Genomic DNA, 12,337 nt, shown 5'->3' on the forward strand with positions numbered 1-12,337 from the left:
TAATCTCTTACTGTGCCTAATTTATAAATTAAACTTTATCATAGGTATGTATGTAAAGGAAAATACCAGAGTATATGGAGTGTTCAGTACTATCTGTGGTTTCAGGCATCTACTGGGCACCTTGAAATGTATACCCTGAGGATGAGGGAGGACTACTGTAAAGGTCTGTGTTTACGGACATTCTAGAAAAAGCTTCTTTGGTCCTAGAGTATACTGGGCTAGGGTTATAGGGAGGTGCAGAAGAAGTAGAAGAGTCTACCTCCATGAAAGCCGCCTCTGACAGGTATAAGGGCTTGCTAAAAGATTGCCGGGCCACACCTACAGACTTTTTGATTCAGTAGATCTGACATGGGGACTGAGAGTTTGGATTTTTAATAGATTTCCAGGTGATAGTACTGCTGCTGGCCCAGGGACCATTTTTGAGACCCACTTCTTTACGGCATTCATTCCCAAGAGGCCATCTTCTTCCAGCCTCCTGCCCCTCTTGCAGGAGGGCTGTAGGGGATGAGTGTGGGAGGAAGGTAGAGGCAGGGGGACCCTCCGCCAGAGGTGTATGTCTGCAGAAGCAAACCCATTCCAGGGCCAGACTTTAACTATCTTTATTTCAACAGGTGACACTGATAGGTAAGTGGTCCTATTAATACATACCACAAGACCCAGGGGAAGCCAAGTCTCTGGGCTGAGGAATGTGCCCCACTGCTCCTTGGAGGTGAAGCTTCCGGAGTGATGTTTGAGAAAGGCACTGACTTGGATCACCACACTTTAGGTGCACACAAAATAGTGGCAGTTGCAATGTATCAAACTGAGGTGTGGTTCTTCCCCTGGCAGGGATTTCCTGACTCAGTTGCAGCACAGGGCAGGTGATTCATCTGTAGCACTGGTTCTCAACTCTGCTGTACAAGTTAAATATATATAATAAAGATGCCCACGCCCCTCTCCAGACCAGTTACATCAGATAGGGACTGGGCAGGTTCTGAGTGAGAGTCAGGTGGTCCTGATGTGCAGACGGGTTGAGAATCCCTGCTCTCCCGCTGAGTGCTATCCAAGGCAGGGTGTGTGTGTGTGGCAGGGGGAGCTGGGATCTCTACTAGCCTTTCTCCAGGGCCTAGACTTCAGTGAGAACTTTCTGTGTAGGGCAGATGTGGGATTCGGACACTGATGGTATAAAAGCCAAGAGAAAAAGTGATGGGAGTGTCCCTGGATTGCCCTAATGTTATCTGCTCATCCCTTTGAAAATATTTATTTGGCTTTTATGTGAAAGCAGAATAAAATACCACATCAAAACAGTCATGTCTAATGGCTTTTTAAACCATTTTGGATTTTAAAAAGAAACTGCAGTACCCAGTGTCACGCACTGCTAAGTGTTGTAGAGTAGAAGGTCAGTGTGATACCTGTGCCTTCTTCATAAAAATGGGAATTATTACCAAGTACTTGAGCTTTGGGGCTATGTCAAGAAACTCAAGGTAGGGACTTACAAAGATTCAGTTGTCTAAAATATAGAGCTGTTGTGTGTAGTTATAATGTTTAATATGGAATAGATATTTCATATCTATATTTGGAAAACACATAATATGGAAATAACTGCCCTATAATTGTATGAGAAGAATAAAAACTGTTCCTTTAGAATTCTTATTGTTTTCTCTATTCTTTTTCAGGCTAAGACAATGCATAGCTTTTGGTCGATACAGGTAACCCTGGTTACCACTAAAGGGTGATCCCCTTCAGATAATAAACCCATTTAACTCCAGTTTCACTCCCTTCACCAGGAGGGCAGCTCACAGTCAGCTTGGTGGTGATGGGGGTTTTGCTGCCAGATGGGTTTCCTTCAAAGGAGACTGTGATGTTGTTGATCTTCTTGGGCCGCACAGACTCTACAGCGCGAATGGTGAAGGCTGGGTTGTCCACGATGATGGAGAAGGTCACCATGTGATAGAAGACATTCTTGAAGGGGATGATTATGCTGTACCCAGCTCGGATCAGGAAGGGACCTTGGGGCTTGGGAGGCAGAGCCATTCCAAAGAGGGGGATGATATACTCTCCACCTGCGAGTGATGATAGGATCAGGGTGCCCTTGGTCTCACCCAGGTGGCTGGGCTCGAAGAAGACTTCCACGCTGGCTTCAGTGCCTCCCTGGCCTCCTGGGGCTGCATTAATGAGTTTTTCTGCGTGGAAGTCTGTACAGTCAGTCTGAAAGGGGAACAAACAAACTCAGCTCACATGAGATCCTGAAGAGCACACCAGGAGCTCAAGTCTACCCCAGCCCCTCCACTCCTGGACATCAAGCAACTATGTCTGTGTGAGACTGGGAATGTTATAAAGTTGTGTCCTTATAACTCCCTTGCAGGGTAGGTATTACTAATTATTATTTCTATTTTGCTACAAAGAAACAAAGGCAAAGAGATGTTAATAATGTGTACTGAGACACAGCCAGATTATGTCAATAGGGCAGTCATGGAGGCTGATCCCCTACATCCGGTTCTTTCCTTCCATGCACATGGAAGACCAAACATTCTGGCTCCTTGCAGATGGGTGGCGCTAGTTCCAGACAACTAGCTGTGAGCAGAAGTGAAAGGTGTCACTTCCATGCTAGGGCCTTTCATTGCCAATTTAACTCCTGTCAGGGTCTTTTCACCCCTCTAGTACTGTACTGGAAATATTTGAGATGGTGCTTGAATCCCAAGGGACTGAGATGAGCAGGGTCCCCTGCTGGCCTCTCTGGAAAATTGCTCAAATGAGAAACAAGCCTTCATATTAAGCCCCTGTGGTTGTTACTGCACATAACCTAGTATCTCTTGGCTGATACAACTGATCAAGAGCCTCTGCCTCTTGGCTACAGCCACAAGATCTCTGATTTACCTGGGCATGTGACTGCCCAGTACAAAAGCTACCTTTCCTGGCCCCTTTGTTGATAGGTGTGGTCCTGTGAAGTTTTGTTCCATGGAATATTAGTAGAGGTGATATATACAACTGTCCCCTCTTCCCTTGTAGCTGGCTGGAATGTGGATGTCCTGATAAACCATCTTGGCCCATGTGGACCAAAGCAGCTCCCTGCAGAGGGCAGAGCATCGGGACAGAAGGTGTCTGGGTGCCTGGTGTCAGTGAGCTGCCATTCCAGCTCAAACTGCTTATGCCCAGACTGTTATTTGTGAGAGAAACCAACATCTAATTTGCTGTTATTTGTGGTTTCTGTTTTTTAGAATTTTATTTTATTTTTTTAAATAGAGCTGAGGTCTTGCTATGTTGCCCAGGCTGGTCTTCAACTCCTGGCTACAGCGATCTTCCCACCTGAGCCTCCCAAAGTGCTAGGATTGCAGGCGTGAACCACTGTGCCTAGCTTTGGGTTTCTGTTTTAGTAGTTGAACCTATATTCCAACTGATGTAACAGCTAATGTATATAGCCTAGGCTATAAGAAAATGGCTTTAGATACATATTTAAATCCTCATAGCAATCCTGCAAGGTTGGGGGTATTATCCCCATTTATAAATAAGCTTAGAGAGCTTAAGCAAATTATTCATACAAAGAGTAAGTGGTGAAGCCAGGACTCAAACCCATGTCTATTTGATTCCACAGCCGATACCATGACCACTAAGCTATACTGTCTCCCTCTGTGGATCACTGGGCGTGCTGTGTGAAACAGAACTCCCCTACACTCCATCACAGCTTGTTAAGACAGAAAGTCTATAATGGCAGAACCCAGGTCTGGTTCTGTTTGTTTCTAGCTGGGAGTTTCCAGGCTAGATTCAGGCCTCTGAGGCAGGTGTCACCATGACAACGAAGCACCTGAGACTCTCTGAGTCTCACATTCATGCTCCCTGTGTCTCCTCTCATTGTTTTTGAACCCAGCGTTCATGTGAGGGAAGGGCAGAAGGTAGAGCAGGGGCCACACACCCTGCAGTAGTATTCTGTCCTCTGCCGTGTGTAATTGATGAACTTCACAAGGATGATTTGGCTGCTGCCAAGGACAGTCTGGAAGTGAACGGGCTTTTCCGGAAGTGCTGGCGTGGCTTTCAGATTGAGCTCATACTGGTAGTAACCCAAGTCAGTGTTGTGCAAAGTTAGTCTTCCGAGGGTCTCTCCGGCTTTCAGGGGCTGGAATTCAAATGAGAACGTGCCCTGGAAGAGAAAAGAGAGGATCCTGTTATGCTGAAAGGCTAATTCATCACCTGCCACCTAGAGACTTGCCCAAGGCTCCATAGCAGGTTGGGGGCAGAAATAGTGCACATGATCATGCTGTTCTTGCTCCTGGGGAACCTCTGTCCAAACCAGCCCACCCTCCCTCCCCTGTACCTCTCCTGGCTTTCTCTAGTTCAGGTGATTCTATATCTGGGATCTCTATGAATCTAAGTGCAGGTGCTGGACCCTCTCCTGAGAAGCACACATAGGGAAATGTGGAGATGGGTGAGTGCTGCCAGTAGGAGGGCTGAAGCTTAGGTAGCTCTTTCTTTGCTCATGGCCAATCTCAGAACAGCGTCCTGGGTTCTGCCATCCTCCATTATTACCCATAGCAATACAAAGCAAGAACCAGAAAGCATTTCTTATATAGCAAAACAAGTGAAACAATTTGAATGTATTATTAGTAGAAGATTAGTTAAACAAATTATGGTTTTCTCATTTCAGTGGAATATTGTGTAGCCACTAGAAAGGATGAGGTAGAGCGGGGCCTGGTGTGGTGGCTCATGCCTGTAATGCTAGCACTTTGGGAGGCTGAGGCGGGTGGATCACAAGGTCAGGAGTTCAAGACCAGGCTGACCAACATGGTGAAACCCCATCTCTAAAAAAAATACAAAAATTAGCTGGGTGCAGTGGTGTGCGCCTGTAGTCCCAGCTACTCGGGAGGCTGAGGCAGGAGAATCACTTGAACCCAGGAAGCAGAGGTTGCAGTGAGCCAAGATCGTGTCACTCCACTCCATAGCCTGGGCAACAGAGTGAGACTCCGTCTCAGAAAAAAACCAGAGGTGTAGAGCAATACACATTGAAATGAAAGGTGTTGATGTTGATGATATTTTAAGTGGAAGAAAGGAGGTTCCAGAAATGCATATATAGTATGAGCTCTTTTCTGTGAAGAGTATGTCTATGGATGTACAGAAAGAGACTGTAAGAATATATACCACACTGTTACCAGTAGTTATGTTAGGGTGGGTAAATGGGATTCTGGAGACTTATTTTCAATTTCATACACTTTTATATAGGTAAAATTTGGTTTTACTATGAGTAAGTATTTAAAAAAATAACTAGTTCTTATTGAAAAATATCAGAGGCTGGGCTCAGTGGCTCACACCTGTGCTTTGGGTGGGTGAGGCAGGAAGATCACTTTAGCCCAGGAGTTTGAGACCAGCCTGGGCAGCATAGTGAGAGCCTGTTTCTACAAAAAAAAAAAAAAAAAAAAAAAAAAAAATTAGCTGAGTGTAGCAGCACATGCCTGTAGTCCTAGCTACTCAGGAGGCTGAGGCAGGAGGAGTCCTTGATTGTAGGAGTTTAAGGCTGCAGGGAGCTAAGATCATACCACTGCACTCCAGCCTGGAAGACACAGTGAGACCCCATCTCTAAAAAAGTTTTTTAAAAAAGAAAAATATCAGAATAAAAAGAAGATATCGCTGAAGTTACAGATGTTTAACAAAAAAGAATATAGTATAAGAATTTAGATAATTTTACCACAATTTAAAAACTAGATAAAATAGACATGTGTACAAACAAATATAACCTATAAAAACAGACCCCACTTTGGGAGGCCGAGGTGGGCGGATCACCTGAGATTGGGAGTTTGAGATCAGCCTGACCAGCATGGAGAAACCCCGTCTCTACTAAAAATACAAAATTAGCTGGGCGTGGTGGTGCATGCCTGCAATCCTAGCTACTCGGGAGGCTGAGGCAGGAGAATTGCTTGAACTCGGGAGGCGGAGGTTGTGGTGAGCCGAGATCACTCCAGCCTGGGCCACAAGAGCAAAACTCCATCTTGGAAAAAAAAATCAGACCCAAGAACATATAGAAAACCCACTTAGTTCTATTAATATAACCATTAAAGAAATGTAATCAATAGTAAAAAAAATCCTTAAAGAAATTCCAGGTTCATAAATCTTTACTCGTAAGTTATACCAGACAATCAAGGATGAAAGAATACTAGTATTCCACAAATTCTTTCAGAGAAAAGACTAAGAGGGAACCTGCTCCAACCAGCATAAAGTTGATACCAAAATCCAACAATAATAGGAGAAAGAAAAATTGGATGCCAGTCTTTCTCCTGAACATAGTGAATTTTAGAAGATGGTTGGGTACAAAGTCATTAAACAAAATAAATGAATTGTAGCCAGGCGTGGTGGCTCACGCCTGTAATCCCAGCACTTTGGGAGGCTGAGGCAGGAGGATCACTTGAGGCCAGGAGTTCCAGACCAGCCTGGCCAACATGGTGAAACTCTGTCTCTACTAAAAATACAAAAATAGCCATGCATGGTGGCGCATATCTGTAATCCCACCTACTCAAGAGGTTGAGGCATGAGAATAGCTTGAACCTGGGAGCTGGAGGTTGCAGTGAGCCTCATCACGCCACTGCATTTCAGCCTGGGTGACAAAGCGAGACTCTGTCACAAACAAACAAACCCGAAATAAGTGAATTGTAAAAGATGATGGGGTACAAAATCAATATACAAAAATTAATTATATTTCTATATGCTTACAACAAATAATGAAATTTTAAAAAGATACTATTTGTAATAGCATCAAAATATATAAAACCTAGAAATAAGCCTAATAAAAGATGAATAAAGTCTCTACATAGAAAACCAAAAAAATGCTATTGAGAGAAATTAAAAAGGACTTAAATAAGTGGAGATTTGCTCGTGGACTGGAAATCTCAATATTGTAAAGATATGAATTCTCCTTCTGATAGACAGGCCCAAGATGGTCCTCAATAATCCCCACCTCTGGGGATTCCCAGTCTCGTATAGTCTTCTCCCATATGATACCATGGGCTGACCTGTGTGACCACCGGCATATGGTAGAAAAGATGGCATGTCACTTCTGAGATTAAATGATGAAAGACTGTGGCTTCTATTCTTTTTTTTTTTTTTGAGACAGAGTCTCGCTCTGTCACCCAGGCTGGGGTGCAGTGTTGCCACCTCGGCTCACTGCAATCTCTGCTTCCCAGGTTCAAGCAACTCACTTGCCTCACCCTCCTGAGTAGCCAGGAATACAGGCACATGCCACCATGCCCGGCTAATTTTTGTATTTTTAGTAGAGACAGGGTTTCACTATGTTGGCCAGACTGGTCTCGAACCCCTGACCTTGTGATCCAACTGCCTCGGCCTCCCACAGTGCTGGGATTACAGGTGTGAGCCACCGAGCCCGGCCTGTGGCTTCTATTCTTGTGCACTCTTTCTCTTAGACCTCTCATCCTAGGGCAAGTGAGTGAGCTGCCGTGTTGAAAGCAGCTCTAGGGAGAGGCCCACACGGTGAGGAACTGAAGCCTCCAGCCAACAGCCAGCAGGGAGCTAAGGCCTTTCCAGCAACCACATGAGTGAGTTTGGAGACAGAAAATCTAGCCCCAGTCATGCCTCGAGATGACTAGTATCCTGGCTGACAACCTGATTCCAGCCTCCTGAGAGACCCTGGGCCCAAACCACCTGGCCAAGGTGCTGCTCTTAAATCCTGATCCTCAGAAACTGCGCAGACAGTAAATGTTTGTTGTTTTAAGTTGCTAAGTTTTGGTTCATTTGTTACAAATCAACAAATAACTAATATATTCTCAAAATAACCCATAAATTCAATGTAATCGAAATCAAAATCCCAACAGGTTATTTTTCTTTTCTTTTTATTTTTTATTGAGGAACTTGACAAGCTGATTTCAAAACTGATATGTAAATGTAAAGGGCCAAGAATAGCTAAGATACTCTGGCAGAACAACAATATTAGAGGTTACTAAGTCTCAACATAAAGCTGGAATAATTGCTTGCTTACCAGACATCAAACCTTACTCTAAGTCGGTAGTAATTAGGATGCTCTGATATTGGCACAAATTCAGTAATTAGATCATTATGATATCATAGAGAAGCTAGAACAGACCCATGCATAGATGAACTTGATTTATGTCATAAATGGCCCTGCAGAGCAGTGGGGGAAAAGATGGCCTTTTAAGTAAAAACAGTATGAAACAATTTATATCCATTTGGAAAAAAAGAAAACTTGACTTCTGCTCACATATGAAAAGCAATTTCAGGCTTTAGGCAAGATGATTGCAGCAGGATAGTTTGGTATCTCCCCAAATCTCCCCACAAAATGCACAGATCTACTAGGTTAACAGCAGCAAGAACACATGGCCACGATTTATAACAAAGCTCAGTGAAAAGGTAACCCCTCAAATCCCAAAATACTAGTGGGTAGGACCAAATTACTAACAGCTAGCAGATGTTTGTGGTATCAGCCACCACAGGGGAAAAGCAGGAGGAAGGCAAAAGAGCACCAGTCTTGAGAGCCCAAGAACCCAGTATTGCCTCTGAATTGGGGGCTCTCATGCAACCTGGAAAACTTTTTTTCCCTTGACATTGCATGAACAGGCAAAACCTGGAAAACCCAATAGGACAATGTGACAATAGCAGCCTAAGCTGGAGGAATAATTTCGGGCTCCAGTTTATGGTTAATTGCAAAAACTGTTGCGATAAGATTGGACAATATGGGGCAGTATAGGCCATTTGAATGCACAAAACCAAGTGACTGATGCTCCTTTCTAAGATAAAACTCCTGCACTGAGAGAAATTTATGAAAGTAGAATCTATTTGACCATAACAGAGACACTAGTCTAAAGGAAAGATAGAGCTCAGAAAAAAGTGGGGATGAGAGCAGAGAAAATAAATCTTAAAAGCATAAGGGCTGCATTTGAAAAAAAAAAATCAACATTTGGCAGTTACAACAGAGGAGACAGCCTTAGATACACAGGTTACCTTCTCCTTCCAAGAGTATGGAAAAACCTAACATGAGCAATGGAAAAGGAGGATGGTAGAATTATACACAAAGTTATCGTCTTAAAAAAGTGAATCTGAGCAGAGTAACAATGAAGACAAGACAGGAAGAGATATCTACAAAACAAACAAACAAAAAAGGAAACAGAACAGCCCAGATAACGAGAAAGCACATGGGGGAGTATAAACTTGACTACGTCAGTATATTAAATACAAATAATATAAATACTCTAGTGAAAAGTAAAGGCTGCTAGGATGGAGTAAAAAAACAAATCTGGCTGGATGTGGTGGCTCACACCTGTAACCCTTGGGCTCAAGCCCGGGAGTTTGAGATGAGCCTACAAAAAAATATAAAAATTAGCCGGGCATGGTGACACGCACTTGTAGTCCCAGCTACTCGGGAGGCTGAGGTGGGAGGATCATCTGAGCCTGGGGAGGTTGAACCTACAGTGAGCTGTGATCACCCACTGCATTCCAGCCTGGGTGTCAGAGTGAGACCCTGTCTCAATCCTCTCTCCACCCACCTCTCTTAAAATCTATCTCATCTATATACTGTTTATAAAAGACACATTTAAATTATAAGGGCACAGAAAGGTTGAAAGTATGACAATTAAAACATACACTATGCAAATACTAACCAGAAGAAAGTTGTATTAATAGCAGACAAAATGATCTTCAAGGCAAAATCATTAGTAGAGACAAAGAGGATCACTTCGTAAAGAAAAGAATTTCAAGCTACCAGAAAAATACTATCATTTTTACTTAACCAAAACATAGCTTCAAAGTATCTGAGGCAAAACATGACAAACTACAAGAAGAAACAAACAGATCCACAATCATAGTGATATACTTTAATGTACTCTCTTAACTGATAAAAAAAAAAAGCAGACAAAAATATCAGTAAGAATATAGGAAATTGAACCCGGCTGGGCGCAGTGGCTCACGCCTGTAATCCCAGTAGCACTTTGTGAGGCTGAGGCAGGCAGATCATTTGAGGTAAGGAGTTTCAGACGAGCCTGGCCAACATGGCAAAACCCTGTCTCTACTAAAAATATAAAAATTAGCAGGGCGTAGTGGTGTGCGCCTGTAATCCCAGCTACTCGGGAGGCTGAGGCAGGAGCATTGCTTGAACCTGGGAGGCGAGGCTGCAGTGAGCTGAGATCACACTACTGCACTCCAGCTGACTGAGTGAGACTCTGACTCAAAAATAAACCACGGCTGGACGTGGTGGCTCACGCCTGTAATCCCAGCACTTTGGGAGGCCAAGGCGGGTGGATCACGAGGTCAGGAGATCGAGACCATCCTGGCTAACACGGCGAAACCCCGTCTCTACTAAAAATACAAAAAATTAGCTGGGCATGGTGGTGGGCGCCTGTAGTCCCAGCTACTCAGGAGGCTGAGGGAGGAGAATGGCATGAACCTGGGAGGCGGAGCTTGCAGTGAGCCGAGATCGCGCCACTACACTTCAGCCTGGGCGACAGAGCAAGACTCCGTCTCAAAAAAAAAACAAATAGCAAAAAACAAAACCTCAAAATGGCAAATGCATTATTTTAAAAAATAGATGGAGGATCAAAAAACAACAACAACAAAACCACCCCACAAAACTACACAACTACACACTGGGCCATAAAAACAAATCTAAACACATTCTAGAGAACTGAAATAATATAGAATATGTTCTCAGATCACAAAGTAATTTAAAAAATAACTAGAAAAATCCACGTTTAGAAATTAAGAAACTCTTCTAATAACCATTAGTTAAAAAAGAAGTATTAATCACAAAAATTAGAACCTTTTTGAACTGAATAAAAAACACTACAATCACAATTTGTATAACTGCTAAAGCAGTACTTAGACATTTATAACCTTAAATGTATAGATTGGAAAATCAAGAAGATTAGAAGTCAAAGCACTAAACCTTCATCTTAGAAATTAGATAAGCCCCCAGTATCCCCAAAGGAAGCAGAAAGAAGGAAATAATAAAGACAAGAGCAGAAATCAAGTAACCAGAAAGCAACCATACAATAGAGTCACAATGGAGCCAAAAGATGCATTTTGGAAAGAAACCTCTGGTAAGACTAATCAAGAAACAGAGAGAGAAGGCACAATAACCAACATTAGACATGAAAAAGCGACGTCACATTAAAAAGGTAATACGATATTAACAACTTTATACCAACATTTTAAAATATGGATGAAATGAACATGGTCTTATTACTGACTCAAGAAGAAACAGAAAATCTAAGTAGTCCAATAACCCATTAAAGGAATTGAATAGTAGTAGACAAGTAGTAGACGATCTCTCCCACCTCCACACATACAAAAACCCACCAGGCCTAGGTGGCTTCATCTGTGAGTTCAAGAAAGACATAATTTCAATCTTTTATAAACTCACAGAATCCAGAAAGTGAGAAAATGCCTGACTCTATATGGCTTGCAAAACTTTGGTACGCAAACTGGATAAAGACAGTATGAGACACCTGTAACCCTTGGGCTCAAGCCAGGGAGTTTGAGATGAGCCTACAAAAAAATATAAAAATTAGCCGGGCATGGTGACCCGCACTTGTAGTCCCAGCTACTCGGGAGGCTGAGGTGGGAGGATCATCTGAGCCTGGGGAGGTTGAACCATAAGCTCACTCATGAACACAGATGCAGATCTCCCATACATAATATTACCCAACTGAAATCAATCTGTTTGTAAAAAGGGAAATTAAGTCCACGAGGAGTTAGCAGTTTATCAGATTAGTAAACCTTAAAAAAACCCGACAATATCAAGGGTTGGTGAAGACATGGAACATTAAGAACTCTCATCACTAATTGGCAATTACCTACTAAAGTGAAAGCTATGCACACGCTATGACCAGTGGTTCGACTCCTAGGCATATGCTGTGGAACAACGTATGCCTGTGTGCATTGGAAGGATATATGCACCAGGAGATCCATGGCCACATTTTTCAGGATAACTAGACATTGAAACCAACACAAATGACCAGCCACTGAAGAATGAATATCTAAGTTGTGGTCTAGTCACACAATGGGATATTCCACAGCAGCAAAGGCAAATGAACCTCAGCTGCGTGCAACAACATGGACAGCTGTCACAATCACAAGATTGAGCAAAAGAAAGAAGACATTACAGAAAGCATATGCTGTGATTTTTCTCACAGAAAGTTCAAAAACAGGCAAATCTAAACTGTATTGCTCAAAAACAACAAAAAAATGATTATTACAAAATAAGAATACTGGTAACTCTGAAGGGTGAGAGAGGGAGGGTGCTGTGATTGCAGAGGGGCACATGGCTGAAGGAGGTTTCTGGGGTGATAGCAACTTCATAATTCTTGGCCTGGGTATGAAACAGATATTTATTTCATAATTATTTGTTTGAAAC

At 42.9% G+C, this 12,337-nt stretch overlaps 1 protein-coding gene across 5 annotated transcripts in view; it reads right to left on the bottom strand.

The window, feature by feature from the left end:
* Positions 1–583: 583 nt before the first annotated feature.
* The window catches only part of HYDIN (HYDIN axonemal central pair apparatus protein), a 491,920-nt gene continuing 480,166 nt past the window's right edge, over positions 584–12,337 (bottom strand). For all 5 annotated transcript variants that reach the window (XM_055298612.2, XM_063611543.1, XM_055298611.2 and 2 more), the window contains 2 exons: positions 3,890–4,114; positions 584–2,187 (listed from right to left, as the gene is read on the bottom strand). In XM_055298612.2, the coding sequence (XP_055154587.2) occupies positions 1,705–2,187; positions 3,890–4,114 (708 nt within the window). In that variant the 3' untranslated portion in view covers positions 584–1,704. The remainder of the gene's footprint in view (positions 2,188–3,889; positions 4,115–12,337) is intronic.

The sequence above is a fragment of the Symphalangus syndactylus genome, chromosome 11 (assembly GCF_028878055.3).
Source record: "Symphalangus syndactylus isolate Jambi chromosome 11, NHGRI_mSymSyn1-v2.1_pri, whole genome shotgun sequence".
NCBI lineage: Eukaryota > Metazoa > Chordata > Mammalia > Primates > Hylobatidae > Symphalangus > Symphalangus syndactylus.